Genomic DNA, 18,247 nt, shown 5'->3' with positions numbered 1-18,247 from the left:
TCAGTGCCTGTCAGTGGTTGATACATTCACAGTTGAAAATGATTGAACTTTTGAAACATTGTCTCTCTAGTTACCATCATAATGTCTCATTTCTTCCCATGCCAACCAATCACAATCAAGCAACAGACTTTATGAGATTAATTTTGTTAAAAGGATTAGTAAAAGTAAAACGAATCTAACTTTTCTCTTAGAGGGTACAATGTCCAGGTCTAAAGCTGCTGCTTCTGCCAGGACGTGATTGTATGGGGATTTTTTTTTTTTTTTTATTAAGGCAAATAATAGGGCCTGTGTCCACCGCTGGTGCTTTACAATGATGTGAGAAAGTATTACCCCCTTCCAAAATTCTTTTTTTTTTTTTTTGTTTTTTTTTTTTTTTTTTGTTTCCTATCATCAAACAAATCTTAGTATCAGACAAAGATAACCAGGGTAAATACAGAATTTATAGTTTTTAATGATGATTTCATTTATTAAGAAAAAGCCATCCAAACTTATCCGGCCCTATGTGAAGAGTACTGTGTTCTAAACCTAATAACCAGTTGTGTCACCCTTGGTGGCAACAACTGCAAGCAATCATTTGAAATAACTGCTAATGAGTCTTTCACATCACTGTGGAGGAATTTTGTCATATTCTTCTTTGCAGAATCGTATTAATTCAGCCACATTAGAGGGTGTTTTGTTTATATATCCCAAGTGCCTGAGGAGCTTGAGGTCACAAACTGATGGCTGGACATTCTCCTATAGGATTTCCTGGTAGAGAGCAGAATTCATGTTTCTATCCATTATGGCAAGTTGTCCAGGGTGTAGCGGGATGCACACCTCCAAAAAGTTTTTTCTTGTCAGGCCACAGAGTATTTTCCCAAAAGTCTCAGGGATCATCAAGATGTTTTCTGTCAAATGTGAGACGAGCCTTTGTGTTCTTTTTGGTCAACAGTGTTTTTGGCCTTGGAACTCTCCCATGGATGCCATTTTTTCCCAGTGTCTTTCTAGTTGTTAAACCATGAACTCTGACCTTAACTAAGTCAAGTGAGGCCTGCAGGTCTTTTGATGTTGTTCTGAGTTCTTTTGTGACCTCCTGGTTGAGTCCATGTGCTCTTGGAGTCATTTTGGTTGGCCATCCACTCCTGTTCCAAGTTTTCTCCATTTGTGGATAATGGCTCTTACTATGGTTTGCTGAAGTTACAAAGCCTTTAAAATAGCTTTGTAACCCTTGCAAGACAGATAGATGTCGATGACTTTGCTCTCATCTGTTCTGGAATTTCTTTAGAGGGTGGCATGACGTGTAGAGTTTTGAGATATTTTATCCTACTTCACTGTCAGACAGGTTCTATTTATGGGATTTCTTGATTCAACAGGTCTGGCAGTAATCAAGCCTGGATTTGCCTGGTGAAATTGACTGCAACTTTCCAAAAAATATTGTCAATCATGGTTAATTCATGATTTAACAAGGTGGAAAATTACTTTTTCACACAGAGTGAGGTAGGTTTGGATGGATTTTTCCCTTAAAAGATGAACTCAATCCTGCAGAAGTTATGAATAAGTTTATTTCATGTGGGTTTTTTAATCTAAGATGAACTTTCTCCCAGTATCATAAACATGCATCATCTCTGAATGCTGCATTTTGATTCCATTTGTTAAAATCATTTTTAAGAGTCATTTTTTTTTACAGTGATATAGATTTTACAAGAGGGAAACATTGTGCCTCTCTTTAGGAATGATGTGAGCAAGCTGAAGTTTGAAGGGAAAACGTTTTACGTCATCGGGATCCAGAAAGAGGTGAGTTCAGCATCGTCCTCCATGAATGTCTCCTCTGAGGGTAAAAATTAAAAGTTGTAGTTTCTTCCATCATTATTCTGAATTGTGAAGTCTTATACTAAAGTTAGGCATGATGATGACTCTAACCTCTAACATTTGAGGAGTTTTTGTTCTTCTGGACAAAAAAAAAAAAAAACATGATAAAGTGAATGCACAGTCAGACTGTTTCTATTCTCTGTCTCCCTCCTTTCCTATTGTTAATGGTTACATCAGATAAATCTGTTTGTCTATGTAATCCTGTCCACCATCACACACACTGTATATGTGTGTGTCACTGTTTCAGATCTCCTTAACAGGCAGGATTCACTGTAACAGGATGGTGGGTGTGTTACGACTAACCTCCTCGTTCACATTATGTGTCTGCTGTGGCCCAAATATGAGACTCAGACTCTACATCCATACAACAACATGTCTAACATGTTGAGAAAACACAGAAGCAAACATTTGCTTGAAATGCAGGTTTCTTGTATTTGGGACACAGGTTTCATTCGTATGCTCGTCTTTGTCATCCAGTCCAGCAGGGGTGTGTCCAGGTCTTTTTAGACTGGGAGGGGCCGGACCTCACAGCAGAGGTGGCATGAAGTTTGTCTGCATTTATACATAAATAAATATAATTTATTTACCCTCTTTGTCTCCACTAATCTTAACTATTTAAACTACTTAACTATTAGACACCAGTTTATTAATATGTGTAATTCTTTGACTTCAAAAAGTGGTACGTTAGCATATAGATCAGGGGTGTCAAACACAAGGACTGGAACGGTTATTTCTGGCCTGCAAGATCATATCATATTTGTGTTTTATCTGGCCCATCAGTATAGTCTGCAGATTTACTCATTACTCATCATTTTACATCATTTTCAACCCCTAACTTTGGCTTTTTAATCTCATATTTTGACTTTTAAACCCATGATTTCAATTTTTTCTCATATTTTGACATTTACAATTCATCATTTTTACTTATTATATCATATTTTGACATTTTGGACTCAATTTTAAATTAAAGTCATATTTTTAAACTTTTTAAGTCATCATTTTGAATTTTAGCTCACATTTTGCCATTTTCAACCCCTACCTTTTGCTTTTCAATCCCATATTTTGACCTGTGAGACTCACAATTTAAAATTTCAAGTCATATTTTGATTTTTAAACTTATGATTTAAAATTTTAAGTCATATTTTTACCTTTCAAACTTATGATTTCAACTTTCAACTCAAATATTTACTTTTTCATTATTTTCTTTCTTTTTGTATGACCACCTTGCACTGTGTTTTATATATTCAAAATACATTTCTACCTATCTATCTAAAAGCCAAAAGATAATCCTAAAACCACAACATCTTCTTTTGCTCTTTTTCTGAATTTAATTATCCTCTGGGGGCTGAACAGGAAGCTTTGGGGGGCTGGATTTGGCCCTGGAACCACCTGTTGATGATCAGTGTTCTAGATGCTATAAGCCATTAGATATGGACCGTTATAGCCACCAAAATTAAGGATTTCTTTGGTTTTGAAAACTGTTGGAAGCACTTAAGGGTATGTTAGTACTCAACTAAATTAATGTAGACATTTCAGCTTGAAAATTGTTGTATTGTATCTTTTACATAAGAAAATGTGCTACTTTAAACACATCATTAATTTTCCTAGATAGGGAAATAGACTGTCATAAATTAGGATTTGGGGAGTTGGGGGGTCTGGCCACCACATCTGGACATGCCCCTGCAGATGTGAGCTCTGGTAGACTCTGAGCAGCAATACTGGCTCTTAGTGCTTCATATCTTTTCATCACCTTTATTTTTGCCAGCACAAGGACTGATTCTGTCTCATAATGCCTTGTTACTTACACATTGTCCTACATTGATTAAGTTAGGAGACTGTAATTTCCACAATCATGGTTCTAAAGCCAGGTTGCTCTTCAATCTACCATCCAGCCAATCAAGCACATAACTCTTCTCTTCATTACAGAGGCTTTAAACCAGCTCTCTCATGTCTGCTTAACCTGTCAGTCTGTTTGCCTGTTTGTCTGTCTGGCGACTCATGAGCGGCTGAGGATGCAGTTTGATCTTTGTGTTTCTGTCTCTTCTCTCTGTGTGTTAACATAGTCATCAATGGTGAGTAAACGTGGAATAAAAGCAGCACAGCTCAGCTATGATACCTCTGTTCACAGTCCTGCCCTCACCACACTTTAACACAAGGGGAATTCTATCACCTTCTCTGTGTTTGTTTGTGTCGTTCATTTGTTTGTCATGCATTTTCTATATATTTTTACGTGTCATCTTAAGTCCTACAGCTCCAATATCAGTTAACCATAGATTATGATGCATAATCTATAACTTTGTCTATGTATTAAATGTTGGTCATTTGTTAATTGGTTTAACCTGTCTTTGTCCTTAAATGTCTTTATGTGTTTGTGCGTGTATTTGTGAACATTTACAGCTCCAGAAAAAAAATGAAGAGACCACTGTGAAAAAAATGTTTTTCTCTGGTTCTGCTTTAAAAGTTTGTGTCAGAAGAAAATAAACGTTTTTTAAATTTAAGTATACAATGTAACGCATTTGAAGCTTCCAAATATATTTTTCTCATTTATGTTTTTGAAAACTGGTTAAGATAACAGATGGGTTCATTATTTATAAGACCATGAAAAATGCAATAGAAACAAGATCCTATTCGTTTTTTAACAACACAACACTAATGCAACAGTTTAAATAGACCCCTGAATGGGAGGTTGTCTGACAGGTGAAAGTATTATAATGCATACCAACTGTGAAATTGGAGCAGTTGTCTGAAGAAGACAAGACAGTCTGGCAGCAGACCACAGCTCTCAGACCACTCCTCTTGCAGACTGCTGCTGTCAGACACAACATGACAACAGGACAGAAATATGTTCTAAAACGTACAAAATTGAATTAGATTAAACTTCCGGTTAGCTTTCGGTTGAGGATTAGGACTCCAAAAGTTAAAAGTCAAAAACTTCACCTACAAAACCTAATTACAAAATGTTTAATAAAGCTGAGTAAACAGCCTGTTTACAGGCTAGAAATACTCCAGCACAGCTAAGGTTAAAGGTAATGAAGGTACGACACCTATCTAAGCTATGTAGGTAACATAGCTGAAGATTGTTTACCTATTACAGTTTAGCAAATCTCATAAACCCATATTTTATTGATGTAAAAAGGTAACGTGCCTTCAGCTAAAACTTTAAAAGCTAAGTTAACTATGTTAGCTTATGCTTTGTTTGCTAAAGCTTTCATAATCTAGCCAGGTTACCTACATAGCGAACCTAGCTACGTAAGCATTATTTATGTTTGCAAAAGCTTTTGGTTTACATGGTAGCATTAACTACATAGCTAGCGTAGCTACATTAGCTTTAGCTAATGCCAACGAAAGCAAGCCACTTTTTGCATAACTACTTCTAATTTATCTCTTGCCAAATTAATTTACGAAGTATATCTTTAAACACCTTGGATTGTTTTTACAAACTTAAAAACTGTAAAGTTGAGGTAAAACTGATTCAACCATTTAAATCCACTGTAGTTTAACAAAAAAAAAAAAAAAAAAAAAAAGGACTATTCTCTATTTTATACTGGATTTGGACTAAAATTGATGATATCCTAAAAAGAAATGACCACCTGTTAGCCTTTTAATTACAATTTACATTATGTGAAATACAGAACAGAGCATACATCCTGGGCCATCTTTGAGAAATTAGAGTTTTTTAAATAGTTGTCAGGGACTTTTAATACTTAATTTCTTAAAACAGCAAATTGTCATTCTCTGCTAATAGAATAACCACATTTTATTATTATTATTATTATTATTATTATTATTATTATTATTATTCAAACACAAACTCTTAAATGCAGGTAGAACGAGATGAAAACATTTTTTTCCAGTGGTCTCTTTACTTTTTTGGTAACTTTATATAATTTCTGCAATTTCTTTATGATGTTTTGTGAGGATAATATTGTTTAATTTATCCTGACTCTCTCACCACTTGACAAGCCACTGCATGATTTCCCTTTTTGCCCTCACTGATGTTAATACGTCTAAAACACATTAACTTAACTGTCCCACTTTGAACTGATCACTCTCTTTGTCCTTTTTACTGCAGCACATGCTTGAAATGTCCATTTAACTACACTTATATTCAATTTCTGGTCAATGTAAATGGTTAAGTAGTTTTGTTTTACACTAGGGGACAGTAGTGGTGAACTATCATGCAAGACTGTGCATTTGTTGAAATGTGCACAAACCATGAGCAAGTTAAATGAATGATAATCTTCAGTGCTCTATGTGGAATGATAAGATGCCACATCATGAATTCAGAGCACTTATTCACATCAGCCAAAGTGGGACCAAAGACTGATATCAAAATATTCAAACATGCAGACCTGGTACTCTCATATACATGGACACTGCAGCACTTGTGTGTACATTCAGCTGCCACTTCATTAGGTACACCTGTTTAACTGCACAGTGATGTAAGTAGCCAATCACATGGCAACAACCGATCCAGTTAGGCATATAGAAAATGGTCGAGATGATCTGCACACTGAGCATCAGAGTGGAGGAGAAAGGTGATTTAAGAGACTTCGAATATGAAAATAGCCTAAAAGAAAACTTCTGATTTTCCAAATTAAATTGGATTCACAGCTTTGATTGATTTTAAGCTTAATATGCAACATGTATGGGAGGACTAAAGAAAAAAAGATATTGTCAACTAGCATATTGTTGATCTAATGTGATCTTATGTGAATAAAGAACATAAAAATATTTAAATGGTTAGTGGTCAACAGTCAGCAGTCAGTGGTCAATGCAAAGGAGCTTTGCATTGACTGTTTATGGTTGAATGTAGGCGTGTAAAGGTAGGAACAGGTGGCAGATCTATGGTCACACATTTACAGTTGGATCTGGAGAGAATTGCATGAAGATGTTCGTGTGCAACGCTTTATAAATCTGATATTTTTGGGGGGCACACCAGTTTTTAATTGTTGCCACAAGTGCATTGTTAGTATGGATTCCCACAGTTTATAAATGAGACCCCCCTATTCTCTTTTGACCTCTGGCCCTCCCCTAATTTTTTCTGACAAACCTCTGTAAACTCTAGAGATGATTGTGTATGAAAATCCCAGTAGATTAACAGATTGTGAAAAACTCAGACAGACCAGCTCAATAGTGGCACAAACAACTTTACAGCATTTGGAGTCACTTAAATCCCATTTCTTCTCCATTCTGATGCTCAGTCTGAATTTTTAGCAGGTCTACTTGACCGCGTCTACATACCTAAATGGATCGGTTGCTGCCACGTGATTGGCTCAGTATAAATTTACATTAATGAAGAGCTAAGCAGGTATATGTAATGAAGTGGCAGGTGAATGTTAAACACAGCAGAAACAGCTGATGTGTGACACTGAGGGAGCTGAGCAACATTGCTGATTTAAAAAGAGCAAACTGCTTCAGGACACAGCTCTAAACCATGTGCAGGTTTTTATCTCATTCCTGATTTAACATCCCTATCTCTTCTTTTTATGAATATGGCTGCCAAGCTGTGAATGTATCTGTTTTACAGTACTTCCCTCCAGTGTTATTGATCTCTGTATTTCCTCTCTTTCTCCCTCTTCCCTCTTTTTAAAGCAGCATTGATCTGGTATCTCCTATTACCAGACACACAGGAGTGAAAACCAGACATTTACAGGAATATATCCCCCTCCTCCCTGTCCATAAAACTCTGTGTTCTGCAAGCTACAAGCTCTTTTATTGCTGAACATTGAGGCCAAATCACTATCTGTCCAACATCCTGCTAAGCTTACCACTTTGAGGTCTGTGGGTCAGCAGTTTGCACAGCTCCCTCCCCTTCATGTTCAGCACTTCTCTTGTCCTGAGTCACACGTTTTTTTTTTCTTGTCTTTTTTTGGGTAATCTGATTCCTCATCCTCACCATTTTTGTCTCTCTCCTGTGTTTGTCCTTTTCTGCAGAAGAAGCTGGTGTTGACATTTCACACCTCAACCCCTGCAGCGTGTAAGCACTTATGGAAGTGCGGGGTGGAGAACCAGGCCTTTTACAAGTGCGTCTGCACACGCAAACACTCACAAATACTCACACTCTTACCCAAACACAGAGAGAGATGTATTAGGCTGCTGTTGAACTCAGACAGGTGAGACTGTTAAGCACTCTTTCATCCTAAAATGACCTTTCATCAATAAAAAGTAAATATGTGTAGGTGGAAAGTTACTTAGAAAGAGCAGAACCTTTCTCATAAAGTGTGGCTGTGGACCACCACAGTTCATGTAAAGAAATACAAGAGGAAAAAAATAAATCTGTATCAGCTGTAATATGGTTATGTAACCATGATAATGATTCTTGGATTTATAAATTCCTTTTCCATGATAAGCGTGCAGTATTTCTAAAGTTAGCATTTAAATCAAAGGGCCTGATTGGCCTTTTCACATGATCATGATAGTTTTGTACTTGCCAGAGCATGATTGCTCCTCTGTGCCCTCTCCAGATAGTCTGCTCTCACTTCAGTAACTTACTGCACTCTGTATTATAAAGTGTGAGGTGATTTTCCTACTCTGGTTTGCAAATCCAAATAAAGACAGCATGCCTTTGCAATAATGGTATGACATCACAGTGTTACAAAATGAAAAGAGACAATGCTTTGAAATGCATATTCAACCCCCTGAAAAAAACAGTGATTTCATACTAAAGTCATGTCTGAGCAGAAGAAAAAAGAAAAAAGTTTTTGTGTTCACTTCTTTAGAACTGAATCTGCACTTTAAAGTTTCACACTCATTAGCTGAGGTGTGTCAAGATACTTTTGAAACCACCACATTTCCTAATGTGGGCCTTCACAATAAAAGCACTCAAGGAAAACCAGAACTACAGACTTTTGTTGTGAAGGATGTGTCGGCATCTCTGACCTTGTTTTTCACCGCAGCCTGTTTCTTTGAACCATCATGGACTTAAAACAAGCAGTTTAAACAAACCTTTAACTTGTAGAAGTCCACTGGCTATTTTGCCATTTGGTTAATTTTCTTTTGACAAAATCAACCACTCAGAAAATGTCTACTATGCTCATGTTTGGTATAATCTTTTTCAGCACTACCTCAAATGAAAATTATATCTTTTTTTAAAGTTTAATTTACTGTATCAGATAGTGCCTCCAAAAACACAACACCCCACAAAAATGGATTTTTTTTTTTATATAAACCAATATATTTTCATTTTTTAAAAGAAATTACAATATGCTGAAATTATGAAAAAAATACATGTGCCAGTCCTGTACAGCATGCACTGTCCCCTTTGTGTAACATTAATTTTTATATCAAATTAAATGATTAAATGATCACATTTCCTTTTACTTGGCCTCAAACAAAAACTGAAAGAAAGCTTAAAGATCATGCTTTCTACACAAATTGCAGTGATTGCAATGCAAAACATGGCTTTGTTTTCATGCTGTCATGAGACAAAATTAACTCATGATGAAATCACGCCAGCATGATCTTGGACCCCTAAGGGCTGCACAGTTGTTGAAAGCATTGTAATACGAGCTGCAGCGCTGGACTGCAGCTCGTATTTAAGCCCCAGACAGGCTGATGGAAACTGTGCAAAGTGAACACTTGCTTCATGTTGCTGTTATTACAATCAAAAAAGTCTAGAATGAGAGAGCAGACCTTATTTTATTACTATGCTTCATAATCCCAAGGACACATACAGGTGATGTTACGCTTGTAATATGGCTGCTCTTTAGTGTCAGAGCGAAAGACTGGACTCAGTCTGGGCTGATGTCTGTCACAAATCACTTTATTATACAAGTGGCTGCATTGTTTATCCCTCATGTGCACCCCAACACAACACAAGCATTTAAACTGGCGATGACGCATCGCAAAAATCCATACCATGGCAGAAATTTTAGTTGTAATGATATTGAAACTGGTGTCCAACCACCAATACTTTGTTTTCCATTACACTATATGCTATGATATGTGCCTGCTGTGAAACTGTTGAACATGCTGTGATGGAGTTATGGAATTTCTGCAACAATATGAAGTCGATGATGAGAGCGGGTATGAGTCCTTGTTAGATATCCCACTCACAGCATTCCTGATGATGATATTCTCAGATCACTCAGTGGTTGGCAGTATTTTAATTTCACATTTTAGTGTCAGCTCAGCTCACTTGAAACCTCTCCAGAGATGATATGAAAATCCAGAATTCTAATGTAATCCAAAAAAATCTAAATTTCCATAAAATTTAACATATATATTTTTTGTATCTCATTTGATACATTAGGTGTTTTTGGTAACTGATAGTCTGCTTGAGGGCATTTTTATCATTTATCAGACTGTATTCAGAAGTTTTTTTTAGTCCTTTATGATCATATTGATTAGATGGAGGTATCATAAAAATATGTATCAAATAGGATACAATATGCGTTAAGGGGTTAACATTCTTTGTACCCTGTGAGTTTTTTTTTACTGGCATTTGAAAGCTTCCTCGTGAATCATCCATTCGTTGTGTTTTCCTGCCTCTCTGCATGGAGCTCTGCTGTTTTATGCTGCTGTCTCTCACTGTGGAGCAGCTGATGGCTCCGAGGCCGTCGTCACTCTATCGACTGACTATTGACAGGGCCGCCGTGTCAGGAATGGAAACAAGCTCGGGGTGACAGCGAAAGTGACGGAGTAGAGACATAATTTTTTAGTGGTCATGGTCGCTACAAGGTTGTGAGCAAACAGAATGACTGAGCTCTTTGCCTCATTCAAGGTTCAGGATATCAGCAGAGCAATTCACCGCAGTCACACAGTAAAGGCAGAGGACGTTTTCATGTGGAACCAAACAAGCTAAAGCTAGGGGAGCAATAAATCATATATTAACAATAATATAAACTGCTATCCATTTCAGGTGAAGTATCTCTCTATTTTTTAGGTATGATCCCTTAAACAGATTTCTCCATTTATTAACTCTAGCCATGCCACTACTGCATTTTTAGGGGCATTTCGTATTCTTTATATATATTTAAAGTATTTTAACATGAACTTTTTGCAACATTACAATTTTCACAGAATTACCATATTATGAAAAGATTGTTTTCATGGGCCATACAGTATATAGTGGAACAGGTCACATCATTTTGTGTCATATTGTGAGAAATAATTTCATTTGTTATTCTATCATCAAGTTACTTACCTTGTGTCATATCATATTTTATGATATGGTACCAAACTGCATGGTATTGTATGGTATGTTATTGTGTGGTATTATATCATGTTGTACCATGTCACATCTTAATAGTGCCATATGGTACCGTGTGGCAGTGTAGTGTTTTTCTAACTGTGATATTCTAGTCTATTGTCACATGTCAAATCACATCATGTGTTATTGTATTACGTTCTATTGTGATATCATATCCTGTGGTATTGTATCACAAATATCACATGGTATCAGTTTCATACCTGTCATGTCGTGTCTTGTCGTGTTTTGTGGTGTTTTATCATATCATATTGGATCATGGATCATAGTCTGTGGTATCAAACACCATCATATAATATCATAATTGGTTGTATCAAATTGTATCCAGTAGCATTATTTGGTATCATTTTTATCATATAAATTCTATGATATCATAGTATCCATTAGATTTGATCACATTTGTCATGTTGTATGAGATCAGATTATAACAGATATATATCTTATCATGTCTTATCATATCCTGTGCTATTTTACCATATCATTTTGTGTCTTATCCTATTGCTACGTCTAACAAGTTGTATTGTGTGGCTTTCTCTTGCATCATTTTGCATCAGATTGCTTTGAATTGAATCATATCATAACATATCTAAGTATTGCATCGCATCTGGTCTTATCAAATTGAATCATATTGTTTCTTTTCATATCTTCTCGTGTCTTTTCACATTGCATCCCATCCTGTTGCATTGCAGTACATCGCATCATGTTGCATTGCATCGTATTGTGTTGTATCCAAGGTTATTGTAGTTAACTAAAACTAACTAAATAACTAAAGCTAAAATGTAAAAAACATATAGGTTAATTGAAACTACATAAAAACTAAACTTAACAAATACAGCGAAAACTAACTGAAACTGTATTGAGTGTTTACAAAACTAACTAAAGTAAAAAAAGAAAAAGGGACAAAATCCCCTTAGTTTTAGTTTTTTAGACAAGCATGAAAACCGAAATGAAAACCCCAGCCTAGAGATTGTAAAATCTGCTGATTTGATTTAAAACAACTTCACACAGTGGTAATTCAAGGTTTTGAGTAGGGCTAGGCAATTAATCGCAAATAAGATTAAATTGCAATATGGCCTACTCCAATTTTCAAATCGCAGAAGTTGCAATACTTCTGTAACTTGAAATTTGTGTCAAAATACCAGTTTGAAAGCGTTTTGGCAGCAGAGATGTTATGCATTACATATGCAATCATTCAAGTGTCATTCTTTTAGAATAGTTTTCAAAAAATCCTACTTTCTTTATTTTTGTACATTTTTCTGGTTAGATATGAGAATAGATCTTTTTTCAAAATTGTTCAGCCTTAGTTTAGTCTAATCTTGTGTTGGTTGTAATATAGAATGATTTATTGCTTGTGTTTGTTAGAAAATACATGAAATGAGAAACCTGAGAAATAAATGCTTATCAAACCGCAATTGCAGTATTTGGGGGGTGGGGGGGTGGGGGGGTTGCAACTACATTATTTTCCCAAATCATTTGTCCCTAATCTTCAGCTGTATACAAACAGTGAAATTGAATAATAACAGTTAAAAGTGAAGAGACCTTTTGGGTTTTGCCCCTCACTGGTATCCCTAATTGCTGACAAAACTAAAATTAACACAAGAACTAATAAAAACTAAACTAAAATGAGCCTTTTTGCAAAATAAAAACTAAACTACACTGAGAAAACAGCAGTAAAACTAATTACAACAAAACAGAGAATTGAAACAAGAGGTGAAACTAAATAAGAATTAAAATTTTTGCAAAATCTGCAACTATTATAACCTTGGTTGTATCATATAGATTTGTATTGCATTGCATTGTATCAAATTGTATTGTACTACATTTTATAGCATTGTATTATTTTATGTTTCATTGTGTTGTATTGTGTTGTGTTGTATCATACTGCATTGTATTGTCTCAGATTGTATTGTACTGCATTCTGTCGCAGGGTATTGTATCATTTTGCATTGTAATGTATACTGTTGTGTCACATCATATCGCATTGCGCCGCATCTTATCGTCTTGTACCTTTATGTGGTCTGTTACCATATCATATTGTATCAGATCTTGTTGTATTGTGTCGTTTTGCATCACATTGCTTTGCATTGAATCGTATCATGTTGCATCGTGTAGTGTTTTGTGGTATCATATCATACTATATGACATGGTTTGCATATGGCATGGTAGTGTACTGTGACTTTCCCAACAGTTACAACCATACTGGCCAAACCACTTGACCTTTTCACCCATCTTCTCTGACTATCTTTATTTAGCAAACTGCTGTTTAAGCTTTCATTTTCAAACCTTAAAGCCCACAAGTGGCACTCATTATAAAGTCCTAGTTTATCAACAGGCAGACCCTGTAATTGTTCGTCCAGGTATAAATGATTAATTCATTTTTCTAAGCTTTGTAAAGATAGGATTCATAGTGAACAGATTTTTTTTTTTTACTTGTTAAATTGTCAGTGGAATGAAAAAGCCTTGTGCTCTGGGAAACAGTGATGGACAGTTTTCACAGTTTATAGAGATTTTACAGACCTAAGAATAATAGTGTTAAAACTAAAACTTCCATTTACAGAGAGACTGGTACCTTTTGAAAAGGACGGTAGGATATCAACCGCCGCTCAACAGCAGAAGTTTCAACTGATGGATCTCTTTGTTGGTCTCTAGACTTGGAGAGTGTTAGCTCAGGAGTCTAGAAAAGACAGTTCTCTGGACAAAAATGCTTCTGTGAAGACAAAGAGAAAAGACTTGGATTAAAAATGGACTCAAAGTCCTTGAGTTTATTCTTTTGTGAAACAGGTAGGGAATGATGTGAGTCTACATTAGAGGAAAGAAGCAGTGTGAAGACAGTGTGTGTTGAGGTTAAAGGGGCTGCTGGTGCTACCCAGGTTTAACATGGAGGTTTGACACAGTAAGGATGCTGATTTATCGCAGTGTCCTTCATTCAGACTGTCAGTCACTCTGAAGCCTCTCTTTACTGTGTGACATCTAACATATGACAAAATATATTGCACTTTTACTGTTTTTATTCCTTCCATAAGTGTCACTTTTAAACTGGCACTATCTTGCACGTGTCACTGACTCAGAATAATCATTCCAATATCATTAGTAAATAGTTGTCTTATTGCATCTTGTTGATGGTGTGGTCTTTGCTAGTGGAATTGGAAATTGTGTTTTAATCCGCATGTACGATACATCCTGCTTTAAGTATAAAAACTGAAGCCTACAAAAGAAAGCTACTGTTACAAAAGCTCTCTGATAATAGCCCGTGTCTGTATAACCCTGGATATTGACTCCTTAATGACAGCAGCTTGTGTTGCGAGGCAGATGGAGAGGGAGTGGATGTCATCTCGGATGTCAGACAAGCATCAGAGCAGCTTAATCAAATCAAAGTGAATTGAATTTGTAAATGGCAGCCATGCAGAGCTCTGGGAACATGCAGCCACTCTCTCTCTCTCGCATACATGCAGCAGAGCAGAGGTATGGACGTGTCAGTACTGCTCAGCATGATAAATGATCCTGAACTCAACATAAAGGTTTGACCTACAGCACAAGCTTTAAAACAACCTCCTCTTTTGCACACTGAAAGGCCAGTTTTTGCACTGCAGACCATTTACTGTTGGTATTTTACCTTTAAGAGCACAGAAAAAAGAATAGAAGAAGGGTTAATGGCATACTCACTTCTTTAAATGCATGAGACTGAGATGTTCTTTCTTTGTTCTTTATGATAATAGCATCTTTGTCTTTCTCCCCTCTTATGTCTGACAGGTGTGCGAAATCAAGTCAGATAAAGACAGTTTCAAGCAGCAACATCTTCTTCAAAGGCAGCAGGTTCAGATACAGGTGAGACAGTTTTCATGTTCTTGAAGTCTCTGTACAGCAAAATCTCTGAAAACACCAGATATGTTGGAATAAAGTTGCTGTGATCATGTGAAAAGACCGGAAACTACAGTACTCTGCAGAACTTTCACACGTTTGGGCCAAAAATGTTGGCTGATGTGAGTTGTAGGCTGAAGGGTTAAAATATTCTGATGAAATAAGGATAAAGCTTATATGCACAGTGGAGAAATATCATTTTGAACATCCAGCAGTCCAGCCCTTACATGTTCCTCTCATTTTAGTCTCCTTGATGAAAATGAAATGTAATTTTTGTCATCAAATATCTATTTTCAGCTCATCTTACTCTAGTCTCCCAAATGGTAAAAAAAGGAAGTGGGCAACCATTTTTAGTCATAGTTTTAGTTGATGAAATGAGTGTTTACATGCTTAATGTAGATCAGTGTAGATCAGGACAGATCCAGTAGAGCAGACAGATGAACCCTTTACCATCAGCTTGTAGCATTTTTTAAATTTTAAATCATCTTTCTCATGATGTGGGCATGATTTTAACATATTCAACAACTCACCCACAGCGTAGAGGAGATATTCCTGCCTCATTTTTCATGATCCTGAAACTTGATTTTGTATTGTCCTGAGTCCTGAGCTTAGTTCTGAATCAGTCAGTCAGTTATTCACAGCATAAGAGACGTACGGTTTAGTCCTTTATCTGATAGGCCACAAGAACCTGAACCAAATTTCCTTTTAAGATAATGACATTCCCAAAACATGAAAAAATCTGAAAATTTAAAAATCCCTTAAAAATACTCCAAAATGTCCTCAAATATTCTCCAAACGTTTGTTAGCTTTTCTGAATAAGTCTAAAATAATTTTGAACCAAAAAAAAAAAAACAGAAAAATCCAGGAAATTTTCAAGCAAATTCCCCCAAATTTCTAATCAAATTCACAAAAATGTACCATTAAATTCCATGGAAAATGAGGGGAAATGTCCAAAAATATCCCTCCCCCCCAAAAAATCCAAACAAAGTCCTTATTCAAAATTCCAATCAAATTCCCAAAGATATACAAATTAATTCTTGGAATTCCCGTGAAAGTATCAAAAGATTTTGTAGCACAACATCCACTGCTTAAAAATAGAGAAGAATAAGAATAAGAATCTAAAAATATTCAAATATATTCCAAAAGATACCCAAGAAATGTTCTGAAAATTTCAAAGCAAATTCTCCAGATATTCTAAGCCAATTACTGTTTTTTGTTTTTGTTTTTTGTTATTTTTTATTTTGCAAATTCTGAACAATTATTCCTATAATTCCACTAGCAGAAGTCATTGTTGTGTTGTAGGGGAGTCAAGTGTACAAATGCATGCATGCAGGGTCTCAGGAGGATATACCTAGAGATTTTTGGTCCGCGGGTCGTTTTAATTACTTGCTGGAACTTTAAGAGTGGCCGACTTTTATTTTTCTAGACAAATCAATAACATTTAAAGATGAATATTTTATGCACATGAGAAACAGAGTTGGATCACATGGATGAAAAAGTTGCAGGAATTGAATAAATGTCAGCACACAAAAAAAGAGTGGCAATCAATCACTTAAATAATGTATGCAGATTCACCCACAGTTCATCCACAGGTCGACTTATACTTTCACTAGAGACTTCAAGTATATTCCCACGCACTGTCTTCCTTGCAAATCAAAAATATAACACAAAAGGCAGCATTGTTGTTCTGAATATAATCATTGTTGGTGCCTGGGGCCTCATAGGCACAGGCTGAAACGGATCAATCTCATTTGAATTCGACTAGTTATTCTATATATGTTTAAAGTCTTAGTTTTATAACTCCAGAGCAGAGCGCACTCCTTTTTCTTCTCTCTGTGCATCACCCTGTGAATCCAGCTCAGTGTCTGTGATAAACTGACCCTTACATCTGGGGAAAGCCTCTCTATAAGTCTGTTATTGAAGCCCTAGATTGTATTCTGAGATCCTCCGCTCAGACAAAGCTCTTTAGCTGCTCACACTTCAGTCTGCTTCATTTCATCTGCTCGCTAAAGCAGTCCGGCTTAAGAGCTCAGCTGTGAGTTAGAGCACACAGTGGAGTTTGAAATATGGGAATTGGACGTTTGTGTATATGCAAACAAGAAGAGGAGATTTAGGGGCCTCAAATGAAGCTGTTTGCATAAAGCATGAGCCATCAGATCTGTGTCAGACTAGTGTTGGATCAGCTGTTTACTTCATAAAGGGTTTTTCATCAAACAAAAGACCAGCATGTAGCAGAAAGCAGAGCTCATTTCCATCCTACGATCAGGTTGAAGTCTACTCCTCCAGATGTTTCATTCCCTCTCTAATTTACGACCTGACCATCAATCTAAGAACAATAGACTAATGTGTGGGCTGGTAGAGCCTGCTGGCTTGAAACAGAGCAGTCAGAGCCCAGAAACTCCAACCGCCCAACAATCAGACTAATGGAGCTGCACACCCTGCTGACAGGAAACAGCCTCCTCTGCAGAGAGAGCTCTTATTAGGTGCTACGATTGAAACAGAGGAAATATTACACATGCTTTCTTCTTAGCCAGACCCAACAGTCATTATAAAGTGAAGCTGAAAATGTATGATTTAAACACTGTTGAACCAAGACAATTGTTTTAAGCTTGAGGAATCTATACTGCAAAAACCAGTCTTAGTCTTCACTTCTTATCAACTGACAAGCCCCTATAAACATTTTATTTAAAGATTTAAAAATAAGAATGATAAGGCATTCACTGAATTCAGCATCTGCCACCTTACTTAAATGTCTTCAAATGAGATCTACAAACTAATATGAACATAGAAATCTTGTTTACCAATGTCTCTCTTGTAATCTGTGTTTTTCTTTGTATTAGTGGACGAGTAGCCAAGGAGGTGATAGAAGCCAGCTCGAAGATTCAGAGAGAGCCACCAGAGGTTCGCAGGTAAGAGAATCGACCAATCACCTGCACTCATGTCACTCATGATGATACAAAAACTTTAAACACTAATAATGAGTATAGATGTAACAATAGGAAAGGGGTCTGGCTGCAGACCTAAGATCTCAGACACACCCTCTGGCAGACCACTAATTTGAGATCCTGCCTCAGCCAGTACAGAAGCGACATAATCTGCCTGTACATTTCAGGTTTTCTTTTGATTCAGCTTCCTGCTTCACAGATAAATACAATTCTTTCTTTTTCAGTTCTGTGAAGTAACAAATGCATCATTTTTTCATAATTTTTAGAGATGATATTAATCTTAATTCCTGATTGTAAGTTTGGTCTCTACAGGGTGCTACTCTACGGAATATTTGCACTTGTTCTGATGAACAGGTTCAATCTCCCAGACTATATCATTGTTATA

At 36.4% G+C, this 18,247-nt stretch overlaps 1 protein-coding gene across 1 annotated transcript in view; it reads left to right on the top strand.

The window, feature by feature from the left end:
- frmd3 (FERM domain containing 3) overlaps nt 1–18,247 on the top strand; it is a 119,142-nt gene that overhangs the window by 81,595 nt on the left and 19,300 nt on the right. Inside the window, exons 9-14 of the mRNA XM_041788123.1 lie at nt 1,710–1,773; nt 2,096–2,131; nt 3,912–3,920; nt 7,786–7,874; nt 14,810–14,884; nt 17,758–17,826. Coding sequence (XP_041644057.1) covers nt 1,710–1,773; nt 2,096–2,131; nt 3,912–3,920; nt 7,786–7,874; nt 14,810–14,884; nt 17,758–17,826 — 342 coding nt within the window. The remainder of the gene's footprint in view (nt 1–1,709; nt 1,774–2,095; nt 2,132–3,911; nt 3,921–7,785; nt 7,875–14,809; nt 14,885–17,757; nt 17,827–18,247) is intronic.

Source organism: Cheilinus undulatus, linkage group 5 (genome assembly GCF_018320785.1).
Source record: "Cheilinus undulatus linkage group 5, ASM1832078v1, whole genome shotgun sequence".
Classification (NCBI taxonomy): domain Eukaryota; kingdom Metazoa; phylum Chordata; class Actinopteri; order Labriformes; family Labridae; genus Cheilinus; species Cheilinus undulatus.
Note: the sequence above shows the minus strand (reverse complement) of the source record. Positions and strands in the feature narration are given on the sequence as shown.